At 44.5% G+C, this 18,710-nt stretch overlaps 2 protein-coding genes across 8 annotated transcripts in view; one reads left to right on the plus strand and one right to left on the minus strand.

Moving 5' to 3' along the window:
• The window catches only part of ITSN2 (intersectin 2), an 84,484-nt gene extending 82,390 nt beyond the window's left edge, over positions 1-2,094 (plus strand). For 2 of the 3 annotated variants that reach the window (XM_075750491.1, XM_075750492.1), the window contains exon 39: positions 607-2,094. In XM_075750491.1, the coding sequence (XP_075606606.1) occupies positions 607-764 (158 nt within the window). In that variant the 3' untranslated portion in view covers positions 765-2,094. The remainder of the gene's footprint in view (positions 1-606) is intronic. The other variant, XM_075750494.1, reaches the window with a different exon arrangement.
• On the minus strand, positions 1,682-18,557 carry FAM228B (family with sequence similarity 228 member B). 5 transcript variants are annotated; one of them, XM_075750498.1, is made up of 9 exons: positions 18,452-18,557; positions 17,031-17,138; positions 14,141-14,245; positions 10,438-10,512; positions 9,560-9,757; positions 5,657-5,734; positions 4,728-4,815; positions 4,483-4,621; positions 1,682-3,221 (listed from the first exon to the last, which is right to left on the minus strand). In XM_075750498.1, the coding sequence occupies exons 1-9, from the start codon at positions 18,524-18,526 to the stop codon at positions 3,179-3,181; spliced, it is 909 nt and encodes a 302-aa protein (XP_075606613.1). In that variant the 5' UTR covers positions 18,527-18,557; the 3' UTR covers positions 1,682-3,178. The 5 variants fall into 5 exon arrangements, with proteins under 5 accessions (XP_075606613.1, XP_075606612.1, XP_075606615.1 ...); XM_075750497.1 differs by having other exon boundaries at positions 3,047-3,240; XM_075750500.1 differs by lacking the exon at positions 18,452-18,557 and adding an exon at positions 15,646-15,673 and having other exon boundaries at positions 3,047-3,240.
• Positions 18,558-18,710: the final 153 nt, after the last annotated feature.

Here is an 18,710-nt window from a genome sequence, read left to right on the forward strand (position 1 = left end):
GGGACAGCTGAGTCTGGTGGTTTCCCATTCGCGGTCAACTTCTGAATGCGCGCGCACACACAAAGATGTTTATATATGAAATGGCTACAGAGCGTGTATAATTTCTGAACAGGACTGTAAACCTACGAGTGGCAGTTGTTGTTCAAGTTGTTGTTTCATTGTTCTTGTGAAAAGAATGACACGTAAGCCTAATTAAAAGTAGGCTGAGCCAAAATAGTTGAATTTTTTTATTGTCTTCGTAGCACCGCAGCTGACTTGTAAACAGGTTCCATCACTTTACTCTGACCTTCCAGCTCTAAGACAGGAGAACCTTTGAAAATTGTGTTTCTGAAAGGGAACTGTACTTTTAAAGCCCTTAGATCAAACTGTGACATAAAGGCATGTTTTCCATCCTAATTCCATAGCATCTTTGTTTTCTGAAAGGACCCTTTTTTGTCACTGCTGGCTGATTTCCACAGGGCTGAGGGCTGGTCTAACAGGAAGCTTGGGAGCAGTGCTCTGGAACTGAATACATACTGCACAGCACTGCTGCTTCATCTGACGCTTTCAGATTTTCTAAGCTTAAGGTCTTTGCTTAATGAAATTTCTTCTTCACTTGCCCAACAGATTTTTTGGGTCGCACTGAAGTTCCAGTAGCAAAAATCAGAACAGAACAAGAAAGCAAAGGCCCCACAACTAAACACTTACTGCTGCATGAAGTTCCAACAGGCGAAGTCTGGGTCCGTTTTGACCTGCAGCTCTTTGATCAGAAAATGCTTTTCTAAGAACACTTTTTTTAATTTATGAAGGAAAACTGAAGCTGACAGCCTGAACATTTTTTTTGGTAAAAGACTCCTTACCCCATGCTCGTTATTAAGCAAGAGTTCCCGCTGCTTCCGTATTTCCTCTTTGTTACTAGTTGCATTTAGTTCCTTACAGCATTCAAAGTTGTTGTTGATCTATGCAAACATAAATGTTACTGTATATTCAATACTATATAGCTCAGTGCCTTTTTATTATGTTGGAATATGTTGGGTTTAGATGCCAATGTTTCCATTTTTCAGGGCCATAAAAAGTGTTAGGTAGAAATGTGGCATCAAGATGTATGTATATTTTACCACTTAGTGTAACATATAGACTGAGGAATGGTTTAGCTCAGCACTAGAATCATTCCATTTGAATCTGACAAGTGATATCCACTGGAATCTTCCCATCTCAGGATGATAGTTTTAAAGATTAAATGCTGAAGAAGCCTTAGCACTGGAGAAGTCTCCGATATATTGTATATTCTTCAAGAATCAAGTGTAGTTCTCTACTTGACTTAGTTCTGCACTGAAATCAGTAGCTCCAACTTGATTTTTCTTTCTGCTTCAGTTTGATTCATCATTCTCTGCCGAGACAATGTGGTTGTGAAGAATAACTAGAAAAAAATATTTTAAATACTGTGACCCACAATAATGTGGAAAAATACTCTTCAGCTTTTGGTTTTTTCCTAAGTGTAAGTTATTTGTGTACATTTCCTTGGTCTTGCGGACCTCCATGTGAATCTTGAAGCTTTGACATTGCCAACATGTATATAGAGAGTAAAATGTAAGTTTATTAATGTAATTTGTCTACAGATGTTTATTGATGCATAGTGATTTTTAAAAAAGTATATTTTATTGTAAAGGGGATTGTGAAATAATGAGAAAAACTTAGAGGATTAAATTCAGGAAAAGTTTATTATAAATTTTATTACAAAGTTTGCTTGGGGGAACTGACATCCCAACACAAATCTGTAAAATGAGAGTGGTTGGAAGCAGAAACTTTCTCTTGGCACCGAAATCAAGGATGGTTAAAAAAAAAAAAAAAAGGTTTGTTTATAAGGGTTTGATACATTGTAGCCATTTTACTGCCTCCTTAAACTGCTTTGTTGAAAAAAGCACAGCATGCAGTTCTGAGCAGCGCCTGCCCTTGTTTTCCGTGGGTGCAGCAATACCTCCTGATGTCTGACAGTTTCACACCCTGTGGCCATCTGTGTACCCTCCTGTTACAGGGCTGAGTCAACCTCTGTTACTTTTAACAGTTTTCTGTGGTTCAGTATTTCTAATCCTAAATAAAACTAAATCTTGGCAACTCTTGAGAGATTGTGTCTGTACAGTGGGAGTTTGGAGCTTCTTGAACAAGTATAGAGAAAATTCTGGTTTCAGGCTTTGATGCTGGCGTTGCTGTGCAGTCACACTCACAGGGAGGCAGGGACCGCACCGGAACACAAGAGAAACCAATTTGTAGGGCACTGACAGCTTTTCAGAGTCTGTGCTGAGCGACAAAAGCGCCCGACACCTTGGTACAAGAACACTTACCATCTCCTCTCCCCAATTATTTCCTGCCTTTTTGGAACACTCTGATTTGCTGCTTGTATATTGTCTCCAAGAGAAGGTCCTTTGAAACCTTGGTAGTACCCTAACGTTATTTTGCAAATAATATTTTGCAAGACATTCACTATGGGAGTTCTGATGATAAAGATTTGAACAAACAAACCCAAATCATGATTTTCTTATCAGTGCTTTCTAAGCCATTCATCTGTACACATCTGCTAACCATGCAGGTAGCCAGGAGTGCAGCCTTCTCCTCCTTCTCATTCAAAGAAAGAGAGGGTTTACTGTTAAACCTCTTTCAGCTTCATGCACAATTGCAATAGCTGTAGCTAAAATTTTGCAAGCTTTCCCATTCCCTCTGCCCACTGCTGACATTCACGCTTCTTGTAATACGTAACAGAGCAGAGTCAGAGCTGTAGCTGTAGCCAGAGCTGCACATAACACCTCAATTCTGCACTGCGTAGAAGAGGGGCCTAGCAGACTTCTCTAACTTTTCTCACCAGTTCATCTCTAATACAAAGACTCCATCACCCTATAAACCAGAGAACATCAGCGCTGTCTTTGTAGGGCTGAGCCTAAGTTAAACCTCCTAAAATAGTAGGTTTTGGCCTGTAGAGCATGGACAGGAGCTGGAAATAACAAGCACAGCATCACAAACATTTCTGTGGCTGCTGGGTAACAGTACTTCAGAACTACGTGTTCAAGACAATGAGTTTATTGTGGTTTGCCATAAGACCTGGCCTGTTATCACTTGCTGTGGCAGAAGATGTAACATACATTTTGCAAATGGTACCTTCTGATGGCTGTGCCTGCTGCTGCAGTCAGCTGGAGGGCAGGTGACGTCAGTGGTTCTCACCATCGTTGTGGCAGCTGAGGCCTTTCCTCCTTTAAACAGAAGTAAAAACTATTGCCAGTCCACGCAGCACGAAGGCTGCTGTAGCCCAGCACAGACTCTTGCACTAGCTCCTTCTCACACCAAGTCACTCCTGACATGTTTCTTTGTGACAAGTTTTCCTTCTAGAATGTGCCATTACCCATAACCCCTGAGTAAAGCCTTGGACCACAAAGTGGCGTAAAACACTAGGGCAAGGGCTGGGGTGGGGGAGAGAGTGGGCCTGGGTCAGGAGGACATCAGGCTCCCAGGACAGCTCTGATGTTTTTGTCACTGGGGAGCAGGAGTTCCCTTCAGTGTTGTGTACTGCAATGGCAGAACCAGAGAGCTTTCAAAAGGGGTGAATCAGAGCACCAGGACTTTAAAAAAAAAACAGCAGCATTATTAAAAAAAAAAAAAAACCACAAAAGCAAAACACCACTCTTCACTGATCCCAAATGCTTCTCTGTCAGGGCAGGCCAGTGGGGCACTCTCAGGGGGAACCTCATCAGTGTGTACAAATACCTGAAGGGAGGGTGCAAAGAGGACAGAGCCAGGCTCTTTTTGCTGGTGCCCAGTGATGGGACCAGAGGCAATGGGCACAAACTGAAACACGGGAGGTTCCCTCTGAACATCAGGGAACACTTTTCTACTGTGAAGGTGACGGAGCACTGCCACAGATTGCCCAGAGGGGTGGTGGAATCTCCATCCTTGGAGATATTCAAAAGCCATCTGGACATGGTCCTAGGCAACTGACTCTAGGTGGCCCCACCTGATCAGGGGAGTTGGACCAGATGACTTCCAGAGGTCCCTTCCAACCTCAATCATTCTGTGATACCAGTATGACCTCACTCTGCTCCCAAAATTTAGAAACTAATAGCAAAAAAACCCCACCCAAAACCCAAAGCAAGCATGAGCATTAAATCCATTCAGATCTTCCAGGAAAGCCCCCAGGAGATATTCCATGGTTTGACCTGTAGGGCTGCTGGCCAGGCTGCATGCAGAAAATGCAGGAAAACTCCCCACAAAAAGCCACTTGATTTCAAGGCTCAGCTTGACCATCAATGCTCTACTTTAATACATCCTTCTGTCCACTCCATACCGGAAGGCTTTCCCTTCACCAACACTCCTTTCTCAGGAGAAATACACAATAAAGCAGAATTCACCATGCAATTTAAGTTTTAGCAAATACTCTGCTATGCAGTCAAGCAGGAGGGGGCCTTATCCAGTGTAGCTGTTGTGCTGCCTCTCTGTAATAAACACATTACCTCTTACCTCTTTGTTTGGTGGACATCACTAGCAATGTAGGCGTGTAGTATCTTCAGCCACTCAACCGCATCCATATGTTGCCGGCTCAAAGGAAGCAGTTCTGCTTTACTGAGTTCCTTCAGCTCTCTGGTAGAACATGGTCTTCCTGGCAGGAAAGCAACAAGTGCTTCATGTGAGCATCTACTGTCACAAGCCAGGATGCCCCCCCCCAATATGAAACACTTCCAAGGGACACCAATTGTTTAAAATACCTGTCTCGCACTGCTTGATAACGCCTGTCTCAACAAACTTTCTTTGAATGTCTTTTAACAGAGGATCCTGTAATATTGGTATTGAAACCTGTGACAGAGACAGTTATTTCATGTTTACACACCAACACAAGCGCTTTGTCAGAGAATCTCAAAAGACCAAAGTCAGAAGTGAATATCAAGGTTCTGTCGGTTAGCAGGGAAGGAGCATCAACCTCATTTTTAAGAATAAAAACATGAGGGACAGACTTGAGTGGCCTGAGAAACGCTGAGCATCTTAGCTCCTCAGGCAGGCCATAACGCATTCAACAACTCTGCTGCAAAGTTAGGCCATACACGTGAGATCTGATCTCCTGGAGGCAGGTGATCTTGATGAACTCTGCGTGGCATATTGCAATGAAGTTTCAGCTCAGACCCCACAGCATCCAGAAGGGATTTAGAGAATTGATCTCCGTGGATCTGTGCCTGAGTCCTACCTAACTCTTCTATTAGGTACCCAAGTCTTTCGTGCATTTGAGTGAGCTTCTGTAAAGATCATCTCAACTGTCAGATTATTTCCTTCTACAGAGCAGACACCCAGCTTGCCTGGGAACTCACCAACCCTCGTGAGACAGGACACTTTCCATGCTGCCACACTGAATTTGAGATGAAGAAAACAAACCTCCTCTCGCCATTGCCTACTGTGTCTCCAAATCTGGGCTTTACACGGATCCAAACCACGTTCCTGGGGAAAACCATTTTTCAAACACTCTTGGGCTTAAATGCAGCAGGAGCTGGGAGCCATATTTGTTCAGTTAGTAAAAGTAGAACGCGTTGCTCTACACCAGCCCCATAGCAGCACATCAGTAGCACACTCTGCCTCCTCTCTAACCATTAACTTCCTGCTGGTCAAAGGGTGCCCCTCAACCTCACGACATAAATAACCATCACACCTTCCAGCAGTCTGTACACGTCTTCAGGAAGAACGGATCGTACTCTGACAGGTCATACACTTCCAAAGCCACATAACCCTGTGGGAGAACCAGGCAGTGGGTCAGGTCTCAGAAGCTACTAGTGATAAAACAGCAAGGCATTACACAGTCAGGCATGGTATGAACACAGCACCAGAGGTGGTAGAGAAAAGGACTCCTGAATTTTCACATACTGCGCCTCAGAAGGAAGGTGACTGAAGTGTAACGGGAAAATTCCTCCATCTACTTTAATTTATTATAGGCATAAATACATAATAAATGATTTCATCAATCATCCAGAAATAATTACAGGCTAAAATGCTAATCACAACTAGGGCAGTCAACAAAATGGAAATTTTGTTCAAGGGAAAATGTTTTGATAGAGAAGGAAACAGACATTAAAAAGAAAAGAAAAAAAGAAAGAAGTGACTGAGCCCTCACCAGCCATAGCCCTAGGCAGGTCACTAGTCTGCCAGATGCGAGCTCCAAGCGTAGGTCAAGGGCATGCTTATATATATATACATATATATGAGTAAAGATCTGAACTATACCTAATGGTCCAGACTACAGGTTCATCTCATCAAGAACTCTGCCTGCAACAAACTTCACACTCCACAGTTCAAGTTCCCTGTGACCAGAGCGAGCTGGGGAACAGCAAGCAAACACTCGGCGTTTGCTATCGATGCCAAGACCAAAGAACACCAGATCAAAGAGAAGCTGAACAGAGACTGAAGTCAACACACTGACCAAGCCTGATGCTGAGAAAGGTGAATTACAACCACTTGTCTCCAAATTATAATGCACTGTTTATGGCCAATAAGCCAGGACTTAACTAAATGGCATCAAGTAAGAGCTGTACAGACGAGCAAACAAAACATAGAAGTAAAAAAAGGAAAGAACAGAGGCCACAAGTGATGTCCTAAGAATAGTAAGAACAGGGCAAGCATATAAAATACTCCTCCCTAATACTCTCAGTCATTCTTCCAAAACCTTGGAAACGAAGTTTTTCAGCTTTCTTGTGCAGATGATTCTCCAGGGGTCCCAGGAAGGGAGCATTCAGCCCATGGCCGCCTAGATCTCAGCCCTACACAGTTCTTTTTGGCAATCTGTGGATGTGATTTCAAGTGGAGAGCTGGAAAAAACGTATGTTAACCTGAACAGTTCGGGAGCACTGCAAGATGAGTCCAAACCAAACAAAGTGGGATCTGCAGTAGGTTTAACAGGTCACTACGTTGAAGGTGCTCACGTGGACGAGTGAGCCAGGCCCCAAGGACCTGTGCTGTTCCCAGACACTCTGCAAGCACCTGGGCAACTCCATGGGCCTTCAAGCTACTGCTGAGCATGAACATTGCTGCCTCTGCGGGGCCTCTGCTCCCCAGGATCTGGCAATTCCCCAAGAAAGCAAGCAGCAGCTGCACTCACCGTCTCCTGTTTCTGTCTCTGGAAAGCTTTAAGCCCTAACATGCCTGAATTTTCAGAGTTTTAGTGCCACCCCTTGGTTTATTATTACATGTCACCCCATTACATTATGTGCTGAGACCTCGGTCAGTCGTGCTGTGCAGCACACCCACGTTTGATCCCTTCACACAGTCAGTGTAATACCAATCACACACCCGTTGGCAGAAAGCAAAGTAACAGCCTGCTCTTAAAAATTAGTCAGAAGGGTCCCTTACACTGCAGCATTTCAGCACACAATGCCTACAATATCCTGGACTACCAGAAGCTGAGTTGTGGCTAACACAGCAGCAAGCCAGGCCTGGGGAGCTTCCCCCTCCTTGCAGGCTGCAGGGTGGCACTTCTGCCAGTGCTAGAAGAAAAGTAACACTGCTGCTGTCTTCACACTATGACCAACCATCTCATCATGCATCTCTAGTCCACGTCCCTGGGACTAGGGGTAAGGAGGAGGTGAGAACGGGCGTGAAAAGGAGGCAGATTTAAGACAAAAAAAGCACACGCGAGCAGGTCACTGGAACAACAGAGAGCCAAGGAAGGGAGGTAAAGAGGCAAGGCTCAGATGGCGTGAAAAAGGAGGCAGAAAAGTGAGCTGACAGAAAGATTGAGATGGAGGAACCTGGAAGGACAGTCACAAGAAAGAGTGTGAGAGGGAAGGAGAATGGAGGAAAGGGGGAGAAGGTAGCTTTGGAAAGCAAAGGACAGTGGAAAACTTGGAGGAATCATCAGAAGCAACAAAGAGAGGGAGACACAGCACTGGGGAATCTGACAGAAAAAAGAGGGGTAAAACAGTGGGAGATTTGGGGATGGAGTAAAATGGTTGACTGGAGAGAGAAAGGAGAAACCGAAGGAAGAAGACTAGATATAGAAAGGGGTGATGGACCAGTGACAGAGACACGGGAAAGCGAGGAGATCTGGGGAACAGGACAAGGAGAAGCCTAATAGCAGGAGAGAGCAAAAGAAAATGGACAAAAAGAAGGGAGGGGAAAAAAGCGTACAGCCAGAATTCAGTATATTAACCACAGAAGTGTCTTAAGTTCTGCAAAATTTATCATATGCTGCCATGATTAATGCAAACTTTTGCAAATTAATTGTCCTGTTCCTCTGAAGGGCTTCAGCCTGCTTCTCAGACATGCTGAAGACAGAGCTGACACCACAGGGCACGGAGAAAAGGTGGAGGCTGATCACTGGTGCTGTGCTTGTTCAGGGAGAAGGACACATCCCAGTACACCAGCCATTGCTTTTGGGGGACACCCAGCAGAGTCCTGACCTGACACAGAAGCTTGCAAGATGGACTGATGCACACCCAGATACCTACAGTACACCCAACATATCCTAAATCCCAGGACTTCAGCAGTAGGACTGGTTCAGCTCTTTGTTGTTACGTGCAGTTTAAATGCATGGGTCTTTCACATCAGACCTTTGAAAAAGGGAGCATTTGTGCTCATTAAAACACCACAGCTCCCACAACATTTTCATTTCTGGATGGGAAGCTTGTTTACAGTCTCATAACTCCACTATGCAGTGGTCTCCACTGACAACAAAAGCTTGCTCTATATAAAATACTACTCTATTTGTGGCAGATGATGTAACTGCTCCTATTGCTCTATATATCCATTCCTGAGATGCAGAAAGTTGAATTATGGGATCTGATACTCAACAGTGGTGTGAAATTCAGAGCAAAATCAACAAAACCAACAAGTATTTCCTACAGTGACTGCAATTTTTATCAGTACTGAAACACATGGAACTACAGAATCCGCAAGTTGTGTCTATTCACCTGCATGCAGACTTAAGAAAATTGTTGGTGTCTCCCTGTTCCCACCTTTTTTTTCTTTTATAAAGCTTGATCAGTAGCATCCAAGGCCATGAAATTGTTTCACTCACGCTCTGCCAACACACTGCAGTACTGCTCTAGCTGAATTCCTGAGACATGAGAGTGCGGTCCACTCCCTGGTCACAGACTCAGCCTTTGGTTTCAGCTGACAGAGTTCAAGGTTTTCCCCCTAAATGGTCCGGCTCACAGAGGGAAACCCACCACAACGTGGTGTCTCCCTGTATGTAGACCCCAGCACATGCTCACTGTACCAAACAATGCTTGGATGGGGCTTTGGGTAACCTGGTCTAGTGGAGGGTGTCCCTGCCCATGGCAGGGGGGTTGGAACTAGATGGGCTTTAAGGTCCCTTCCAGCCCAAACCGTTCTGTGATTCTAGGAATGCTATTGTTCCTGTCTGATGCTGAACTTGAAACAAACAGCTCTAATGACGTATGTCACCATTACAAAGGTCCTTGGGAAGAATAAGTTACAGGTAAGGCATATCTGAACTCGAGGCTACTCAAGTGAACAGCAAACAACAGCTAAAACCCTGATGCTGTTCATAACCCTCTGTATGCAACCATCTTCATGACATAAATTTACTTCTTGTTGATACCTTCTTTTCACAGTAGTTTAAATAGAGAGAGAGTTGCTGTTCTTTCCTTTTCCGTATTTCTTCGCTTGACTGGCTGTGCATTTTGTCCTCAATTTTCTGCAGCAGTGGCTCTGAAACATCCTTAAGCCATTTCTTGTAGAGGATCTCCTTCTTTCTCAGATTTAAGAAATCATTGTGTCTCAAATATCTGTCCACCTCCTAAGTAAGAAACAGAAAATAAAAACCATACAACCTATTGGCCAACCACGTTAAAGATTCCATGGGTGAAGCTACGCAGCTTGGCTAACCCAATCTGACTGGTCACTGCTGCAAGGGCCCTGTTTTCCAACCCTTTCTGCTCCTCTCTCTCTCCACTTCCCACCACTTGTTTCCAAGCTCTCCCTTTCACAGGCTCTGGCATTCAGACTCTAATTTTTTAAGCTGTAGTGCAAGACCGGTAGAAAATCATTCCCTTTCTCCCACCAGGTTAGTGAGCTGACTTCACTTCAGAGCGGGGGTCTGATAAGCACCAGACGGTGCAAGACAGGCAGCAGGAGAAGGACCTTCTCCCTGCAGCACTGGCCATCTGCTAGATCAGATCGGCCCTCCTGCCCTTAATTCACAGGCCCACCGTCACTATCTCATCATACCCACAGAACAAAAGTTAGGTGCAAACAGGCAGGTAAGTCACCAAAGACAGATGATTCCTAAGTTCATAATTAGGGTTATCACTTCGGTCCTATCCTGAGGAGACTGAGGAGGCCAGAAACTTGTACTTCTGAATTTTGTTTTTCAAGAATACAGACAACTGACATTTTCTCATGTATCACCGATGGAGAGAAAAAACTTGACATGCCGGAAAGCACAGAGCAAATGAGAGAAGAAATACCACTTCTTACCCTCACAAAATAATTTTCCCTGTCCAAGATGCTCTGAGCAGAAGCAGTAATGTCTCGACTTTCATCAGGTACTGCCTAACAAAACATCAAAAAAATCCACATGAAGTAAAAGCAGGAATTACAGTAGGAGTTAGAATTACTTTTGAATTCAAAATAATTACTTGTGATTAAAGGCAATTTATACCATAACCCAGCTGGCAGAATAGCAGAGACAGGCAAATCCTCGCAAGGCTTGCTCTGAATATTTAGGTTAAATGTAGCAACAGCAAGAGTGTTGGAAAAACTGGAATGTCCATGTTCAGCGGGACCAAACCATACACCTCCTTGGCCACCCCCCACTGCGACCACACCTCCACTTGCTCCTTGCCACTGTTGCTCACATGTGCCCAATGAAGATAGCAAGAGGCATCTCTCCACACCTTCATTTTCAATATGGATACAGCCACACTATACAAATAGCAATCAAACAAATTAAAACCGTGAGGAAGTATTACATCAAGGGAGTCATAAAGTTTAAAAGGAAAATCAGAGGAAAACAGTGAAGTGTAAGAGGAAAGATAATGAGAAAAAACACTCCAAAGCAGGAAACTGCCTTGCTGCTGCTGCCTCTGCTCATGAATTTGTCGGTGTTTTAAATCTCAGTCACTGTTGTGACATCAGCCAAGCTCTCCTCTAGCGTAATCATCTTTCTTACTCTTTCTGAAGATCAGAATAGGGAGAAACTGTTCTCTGCATCGTGAATATCAGGACACTAAAACATGATTTAAAAACAACAGCCCTTGCAGTTGTCAATTTGATTTTTAATCAACTCCTGCACTCTGGCCAAGGAGCACAAGCAATACAGACCAAATTCATCTATCGTTTGGGGATGGAGTTCCTCCAGGCAACATTAGAGCATGTAATGGGGGTACCTCCTCTATGATCAGGCAGCATCAACTCTGGGTTAACCAGAGGGATCTTGTCTTCATGAGTCACTCAGCAGATTTTATAAGCAACAAGTGCATAAAGAATTTTAATTCCACAGCAAAATTTATCTTGAAGAATCCACTATAAAAAAAATTACCAGATTTTCAGCATTATGCCAAAAATTCAGGAGGTAAGTTGCAATGCAGGAAACTAAACTACAACTTGTTTTAGACAGACCATGTGACTTAAGCTAAAACAAATTTACAATCTGTTCTGCTTTCTGGGACTAACCCTCAGTTTAGACACTTATAGGAACTTGCTTCACTTGCACCAGCTTAGTCTAAGGGAACAGGCATGCAACTGAGTTCCTATAGCTTAACAAACGTCCACGTTAGCTGCTTAGCTGTAAATGGCACGCTCATAGCCGGTCCCAGCTGGGAAATAAGTTGCTGGGTTAAACCATCAAGAAGGCTCAGCTAGCACGTCGTACGATTGTGATCACTTTCAAATTTGCATGTCATGAGAGTTGCACAGATACTAATACCAGCTTAGGTATCACTAAAAGTTTAAATCGGTTTCAGCACATCCATACTAAATATTCCTACCAACACAAGTTAATCTTCAAATGACCTGGTTTTACTTAGACCCAAGCCAGAGGCAGGGCTGAAACATTCACACTTCATCTGCTTGACCTGCTGCCTACCTCCTGTGGCTTCCACAGATGAATTCAAAGTCATCCTTCCCGCGACCTCCTTGTGCCATTTAAAAACTGAGCTACAGCTATTGCATTTTTACACAAGCCTACCATGCCGGCGGCAGCGCAAGACTCAAGGAATGCATCTGATGCACAGAGTGGAAAATTAGCCTGCTGCTCCCTGTGCTTAATATTAATTTTTAATCCCAATACACAGTGCAGTTTCCAGTCATGCCTGCCTTGACCCCGTTGACCAGCTGCACACCCCAACAGGCTTCTTATCCTGAGAGGAGCAGGACATCATATATCAGAACAAGGAGAGAGGAAACAAGAAGTATTAAAAAAAAAACCCCACACCCAAAACAAATAAGAAAGGGGAAATCTAAATTTCTGGCATGTTTTAAGACCCTTTCATCCTACTATTGGAAACAATGGGCATGTTGCATTACACCTGACAGATCTACATCACATAATCACAGACCCTTTCTAAAACTAGTACCTTAACAGCATCAGGGAGACATGGCCATTTCTCCAGCTGAGAAGAACCAGTAGTAGAACGTACTCAGAACACACATTGGTGAATAGGTGAGAAGTTTTCCTTCAGGATGATACACATCTGAAGAATCCTTACAGAACTGAAGGAGTTAAGTCTCTTCTCCCTGGAAGAGGCTCAGGGGGAACCTCATCACAGTATGCTAGTACTGAAAGGATGGCTACAAAGAGGATGGAGGCTCTCTCTTCACAAGGAGTCACATGGAGAAGACAAGGGGCAATGGGTACAAGTTGCATTGAGAGAGATATCATCTCAATATAAGAAAGAAATTTTTTACAGTGAGATCAATCATTCACTGGAACAACTTCCTCATGGATGTGGTGGAGTCCTCATCACAAGAGGTTTTCAGGATGGGATTGGACAGGGTGCTAGATAACCTCATCTAGTGTCCCCTTCCCACAAAAGGTTGGACCAGATGATCTCTCGAGGTCCCTTCCAGCCTGGGCTGTTCTATGAGTCTATGATTCTAACTAGTCACAAGCTTGTTTAAGGTTTTATGGGAAACTTTCCTACACCAAATTGCATGAAACTCAATAAAGCTGCCTCAAAAGGATGCAGGGGCTCAATAAAAACCATTGGATTGCTATTTCCAGAGTCCTTTGTTCCCCTTCTGTGCTGGTTTTGCCTGGGATAGAGTTCATTTTTTTCATAGTAGTTAGTATGAGGCTGTGTTTTGGATTTGTGCTGAAAACAGTGTTGATAACGCAGTGATGTTTTAGTTACTGCTGAGTTACACAGAGTCAAGGTCTTTTCTCCTTCTCACACCATCCCACCAGTGAGTAGGCTGGGGGTGCACAAGGAGTTGGGAGGGGACACAGCCAGGCCAGCTGACCCCAACTGACCAAAGGGATATTCCATACCATATGACATCATGCTCAGCATATAAAGCTGAGAGATGAACACCTGCCTGCCACTGGGAAGTAGTGAATTAATTCCTTGTCTTGCTTTGCTTGCGTGCGTGGCTTTTGCTTTACTTATTAAACTGTCTTTATCTCCACCCAGGAGTTTTCTCACTTTTTCTCTTCTGATTCTCTCCCCAACTCACCGGGGGTCCAATTCTACCCACTCAGTTTAAGCACCACCGCTTACCAAGTCAGCAGCCTACTCATGCATACGTAAGACAGGCTGCAATACAATTTCTGAATGTATTAGCCCTGCTGACCAACATTAATTTTGGGAAGGAAGATCCACACACTACTTGAATGCTAGATGGGCTCAACCTACAACAAGCTGACAGGAAGGACAGAGAGCACACACATCTTCCCATAATACACATTTCTGAGCGTGCCTAGGAAGGACAGACTAAAGCACAAAGTTCCTGCTTAGGAGGACTCACAAATGAATTCTGGGGACAGCAGTCCTGGAGCGCAGACAGACAGACCAGATCACCATCCAGAACTTCAGTGGTATTAGGTGGTCAGTTCCAAGACAGGAGCTCTATTACACCCAAATATCCTGGGATCCCAGTTGTAGATACTGGTTTCAAGTGTCCTGAACTTTGGTTCTTCACAGTAGAATCTACAGCTGAAGAAATGTTGAGAGTCACTCACCTGCCAAGGCCTTTGCTGATCGTGTTCCCTCACAGATCTCGGACACGTAAATCTTAGTAGCCAGGGAGTCTCTGAGCTATTCACACTACACATTGTTGGACTAGTCTGGGAGAAACATTAAGACATTCAAAAACATATAAAACTATTGTATAAACAGCAAAAACCTAGTTTTCTTACAATTCCCACCAAACAATGAAACAAATCTCTAAAGGAATTCTGACTGCTGATAACAGCAGGATTTTCCTATCACACTAAGTTAAACACAGAGATGAAGTATCAGGTTTATAGTCAGATACTGCCTCTGACAGTAACTGTCTGTCCTCATCTCCATAAGCAATGGATAGTACATTTTGTTTCAAAGAACAAAGTGATTCACAAATTCTTCCAGAATGCTTGTCAGCTTTGAAAACATTTCAGAGTTATCAAATTCTATGCTGAAAGGGACCTGGGGGTCTTGGTCAACAGCAAGTTGAACATGAGTCAACAGTGTGCCCAGGCTGCCAGGAAGGCCAACCGTATCCTGGGGTGCATCAAGCACGGCATTGCTAGCCGGTCTAGGGAAGTGATTGTCCCACTCCACACTGCGCTGGTGTGGCCTCACCTCGAGTACTGTGTGCAGTGTTGGGTGCTACAGTACAAAAAGGACATAAAACTATTGGAGAGTGTCCAAAGGAGGGCAACAAAGATGGTGAAGGGTCCAGAGGGGAAGACATATGAAGAGAGGCTGAAGTGCCTTGGTTTGTTCAGCCTAGAGAAGAGGAGACTGAGGGGAGACCTCATCGCGGCCTACAGCTTCCTCACGAGGGGGAGCGAAGGGGCAGGCGCTGATCTCCTCCCTCTGGTGACCAGTGATAGAACCTGAGGGACCAGAATGAAGCTGCGACAGGGGAGGTTTAGGTTGGATATCAGGAAAAGGTTCTTCACCGAGAGGGTGGTCGGGCACTGGAACAGGCTCCCCATGGAAGTGGTCACAGCACCGAGCTTGATTGAGTTCAAGAAGCATCTGGACAACGCTCTCGGTCATATGCTCTGATTCGGCTGGTCCTGTGTGGAGCCAGGAGTTGGACTCGATGATCCTTATAGGTCCCTTCCAACTCAGGATATTCTATCATTCTATGCTGAAATTCCACCTCCTGACTTTTACTTCTTTCCTTTGTGCCTTTTTCAATTACAAAAGTCACTTTCAAATAACCACTACATTCCACCACAGAGATGGTTGCATTTTAGTGGTTTTTAAAATTAGTTCTACCAGACAAAGCTTATGCTGAAGCACTAACTCTGAGCTCCAGCCAGGAAATTCCATCTCCTCTATGGTACGTGCACCAGTATATTTGGATTGATTTATAACAGACAGTAGAACCACAGAGGCAAAATGCCCTTTACAGGAACCTCTATTTATTTCAGATTCACTGGAGACACACTGCTTCCAGGAAACAATGTATTCACAAAATTACTTAGGTAAAGAGTGGACCACAAGAAAAGCTTACTTCTGCAGAGATACTGACCTCTACATTCTCCAGCCAGATCTTTCACCTATGAAAAAAAATCTGTTCTTCAAGTATTTTTGGCAACTTGTAGTTAAAAGAATCTACAAAGACTTTCCGCATCGGGTGCTCATACAAGATAACAACATTTATTTGTACAAGACAACTTTTAAGAGTTTACTCTGTCCAACCCAGCACTTCAGTGATACTATCTGACTCCCAACTGACCTCTTTAGACTGCAGATTCAGATCTCTTACCATTGGTTCAAGGTGAAGTCTTTAATCTACATATTTATTTATTTCATATTCCCTGCTTTTATGCACTGATAGACACATCTGCCTGGATATTCCTGCCTCCTCACAGAAATGCTTTCCTGTCTTTTCTGATGGAAAGAGTCAGAAACTACAGGGAAGCATACGTTGAAAGGGACCTCTGGAGGTCACCTGGTCCTACTGCCTGCTTGAAGAACAGCTAACCTCATAGACAAGTTTTCTCAGGGCTTCGCCCAGTCAAGTTTTGAAAATTTCCTTCCTCAAATTTGCAAGCTCATGTTCTTCACTTCAACTGCTTCTATAAAAGAAAAATCCACACTTCTGCCATGTAATCCAGGACAAACGAAAGCAAGGAAAAAAGCCAAGGTAATGCACATGGTATCAAGGACTTTTCTTCCCTCCTGCGTAACTTTGCAAGATTTCTATTCTTTCACCAGACACAAGGAAAACTAAAAGATTCACAGTGGAATAGGTCACATCATCCCAATTCTCTACTGTAATTTTTCTCAGCCCCCATAAGATAGCTTCCAAACCCAGAAATATATATACTAGCCTGAGCACTGTGGCAGGCTAGTGGGCACTTCCTCTAACATGATTTCCCGCCTTCTCTGTACAGAGGAGACAAAAGATGCAGACTAAAATAGAGGCTTACAATTAGGACACTGCTACATGATCTGGGAAGCAGGTACCCTGCCTCTCTCTGTCTGGAAATGAAGATTTTATTTTTTTTGTCTATATATACCCTGTTGCTTCCGCAGTGTTGCACCTGCCATGGAGGCAGATATTCACTGTGAGAACTCCCCTGCTCTGAAAACGATCTCCCTTTTTCCAGACAGCCCAAGTCTAAGCTCCAAGGAACACTGTAAAACATATCTGACCCTATGGTCTCTGAGGAGCAAGTGAAGAATTCTTACAGTTTATTCTTCATCTTGCCATGACCAATTAAAGGAGGCTGTGTGCTATATTACCTGCATGGATAAAGCAAGCACACCCTGATTAGCACTGAACTCATTTCTGATATAAAATAAACAGGCAAACAGTGAGGACTCAGGAACATCTGGATACTTGAGGTGCTACAAAGTCGGTATTAGACAAGTCAACACACTTTGCTATGAGCAATATATCCTACCTACCCACAAAGGTGCCACGGGCTCCTGCTTCAGGCCATCTTTTGCAGATTTCCTTCCACTCAAAGCAGTTTTGCTCTTCTGAGATAAGGATGCTGTAAATCCCTGGACAAGCTTCAGATGAGGAAAATACATATTTTTATAGTTTCTAAGTTTACAAAACAAACAAACCAACCCCCCCCACTAGCCTCCGATCCATCTGTTTTCAGTAACTAGTATTAAGACTCCATCTTCATCCAGCTTACAAAGAAAGACTGAGTCCTTCTGTGAGCACAAAGCAAAGATGTTTGCCCTCATCACAGAGGACTGGGACCCCAAGAGAGACAAAACAGAACAAATATAGAAAATCTGCCTCCTGTAGCAATTTGTCTTAAAGAAATTACAAGTGGTAAAATCTCTAGCTGCAGATTTTTTTCCCCAATCTTAATAATTAAAGCTGCCACTTAATCGTAAACCTTTCTTTTTGGTTTGTTTGGACTCTTGCTATGGGATGTCAACTCACCATGGTTGGCAAAGGCAGAGCCCACTTGTATGAGACACCAGCTGTTTTGCAGGTCTTATAACTAAAAGTTTAATCATGTGTCAGGACAGACACAGAGTAAAGGATTTCCAAAATCTGAACAGATAAAACAATCCAACAGCTGCAGTCTGCAAATGCTAAACCCTACGAGCGGGTTGGCTGCTCTGTATTAGGACATTTGTTCCACCATGATCAAACCTGAGAATAACCCTAAAATTTCTTGCTAGATACACCTGCATCCTACTTTGCTGTCAGCAGTACAGCTTTGTATCAGTAATTTTTTTAAAGACAGGTGTCTCTTGCTTCATGAGTCCTGTTCAGTGAAGCAGAACTTCCCCCCCCCATCTGCTAAAATTGTCTCTGCCCAAACACAAGTCTTAGCAGCAGCTTTAAGACAGATTTTAGTCATTTCTCTGACAAAAAGAAAGACTGATACATGCATCAGTCCTCTCTAAAGCCCCTGACAAATGCCTTAACACAGGCCATGCCTGTAGGCTCCCGTATGACATCCTCAGCACACAGGGATGTCAGCCCTCGCAAGCACAGCTGGCTGCCTTTACGGGTGGCTTAGCTCCCTCTGATTGCCTCAGGTGCTAGGACAGAGCATGAGGAGAGAACCAGCCTCTAGGGCAAAGAGAGCAGCTCTATGCCCAGAACTTGGCAGCTGGTGAATGTTAAGCTAACAGTAAAGTGCACACATCCAGAGGGGCTCCACCTCGGAGGCTGCCATAGGGACAAGACCGGTGAGAGGGAAAAGCAGGGCCCCCTCAGGGCTGGAAGGGCCCAGCCTGTCCCGCACCCTGCCCAGCCCTGACGGGAGTCCCACGGGCCCGAGGGGAGACGAGGGCAGGCAGCAGAGCCCCGCTCTCCTCCCGGCCGGCACACCTCCGTGCCGGGGCCCCCTCACCGGTTCCGGCGAGGCTCCAGGAGGCCCCAAGAGAAGCGGTAAGTGGCTGTGACAGAAACCACCGCCGCACCGCATGCCAAAACCCAGCCGCGGAGAAGATGGCGGCACCCCCATCTAAGGCACCTCAACTCGTCTTACACCGCTGTTCCGTGTCCTTCCGCGGGAGAAAACAGTCCCCCTCCTCACCACCCCCAGTCTCTCGGGAAGAGAAGGGGCCGCCCGTGGGACGGCGATCCGGCTCCCCGGCTGCAGGGCCAGC

This window comes from Balearica regulorum, chromosome 3 (genome assembly GCF_011004875.1).
Source record: "Balearica regulorum gibbericeps isolate bBalReg1 chromosome 3, bBalReg1.pri, whole genome shotgun sequence".
Taxonomy (NCBI): domain Eukaryota; kingdom Metazoa; phylum Chordata; class Aves; order Gruiformes; family Gruidae; genus Balearica; species Balearica regulorum.

Coding starts and splice junctions, on each gene's coding strand:
- FAM228B (XM_075750497.1), bottom strand. CDS start 18,526: ATGCGGTGCGGCGGTGGTTTCTGTCACAGCCACTTACCGCTTCTCTTG. Junction 17,139..18,451: donor CTGGAGCCTCGCCGGAACCG/GTGAGGGGGCCC, acceptor CCTCATCTGAAG/CTTGTCCAGGGATTTACAGC. Junction 9,758..10,437: donor GGGAAAATTATTTTGTGAGG/GTAAGAAGTGGT, acceptor TTTCTTACTTAG/GAGGTGGACAGATATTTGAG.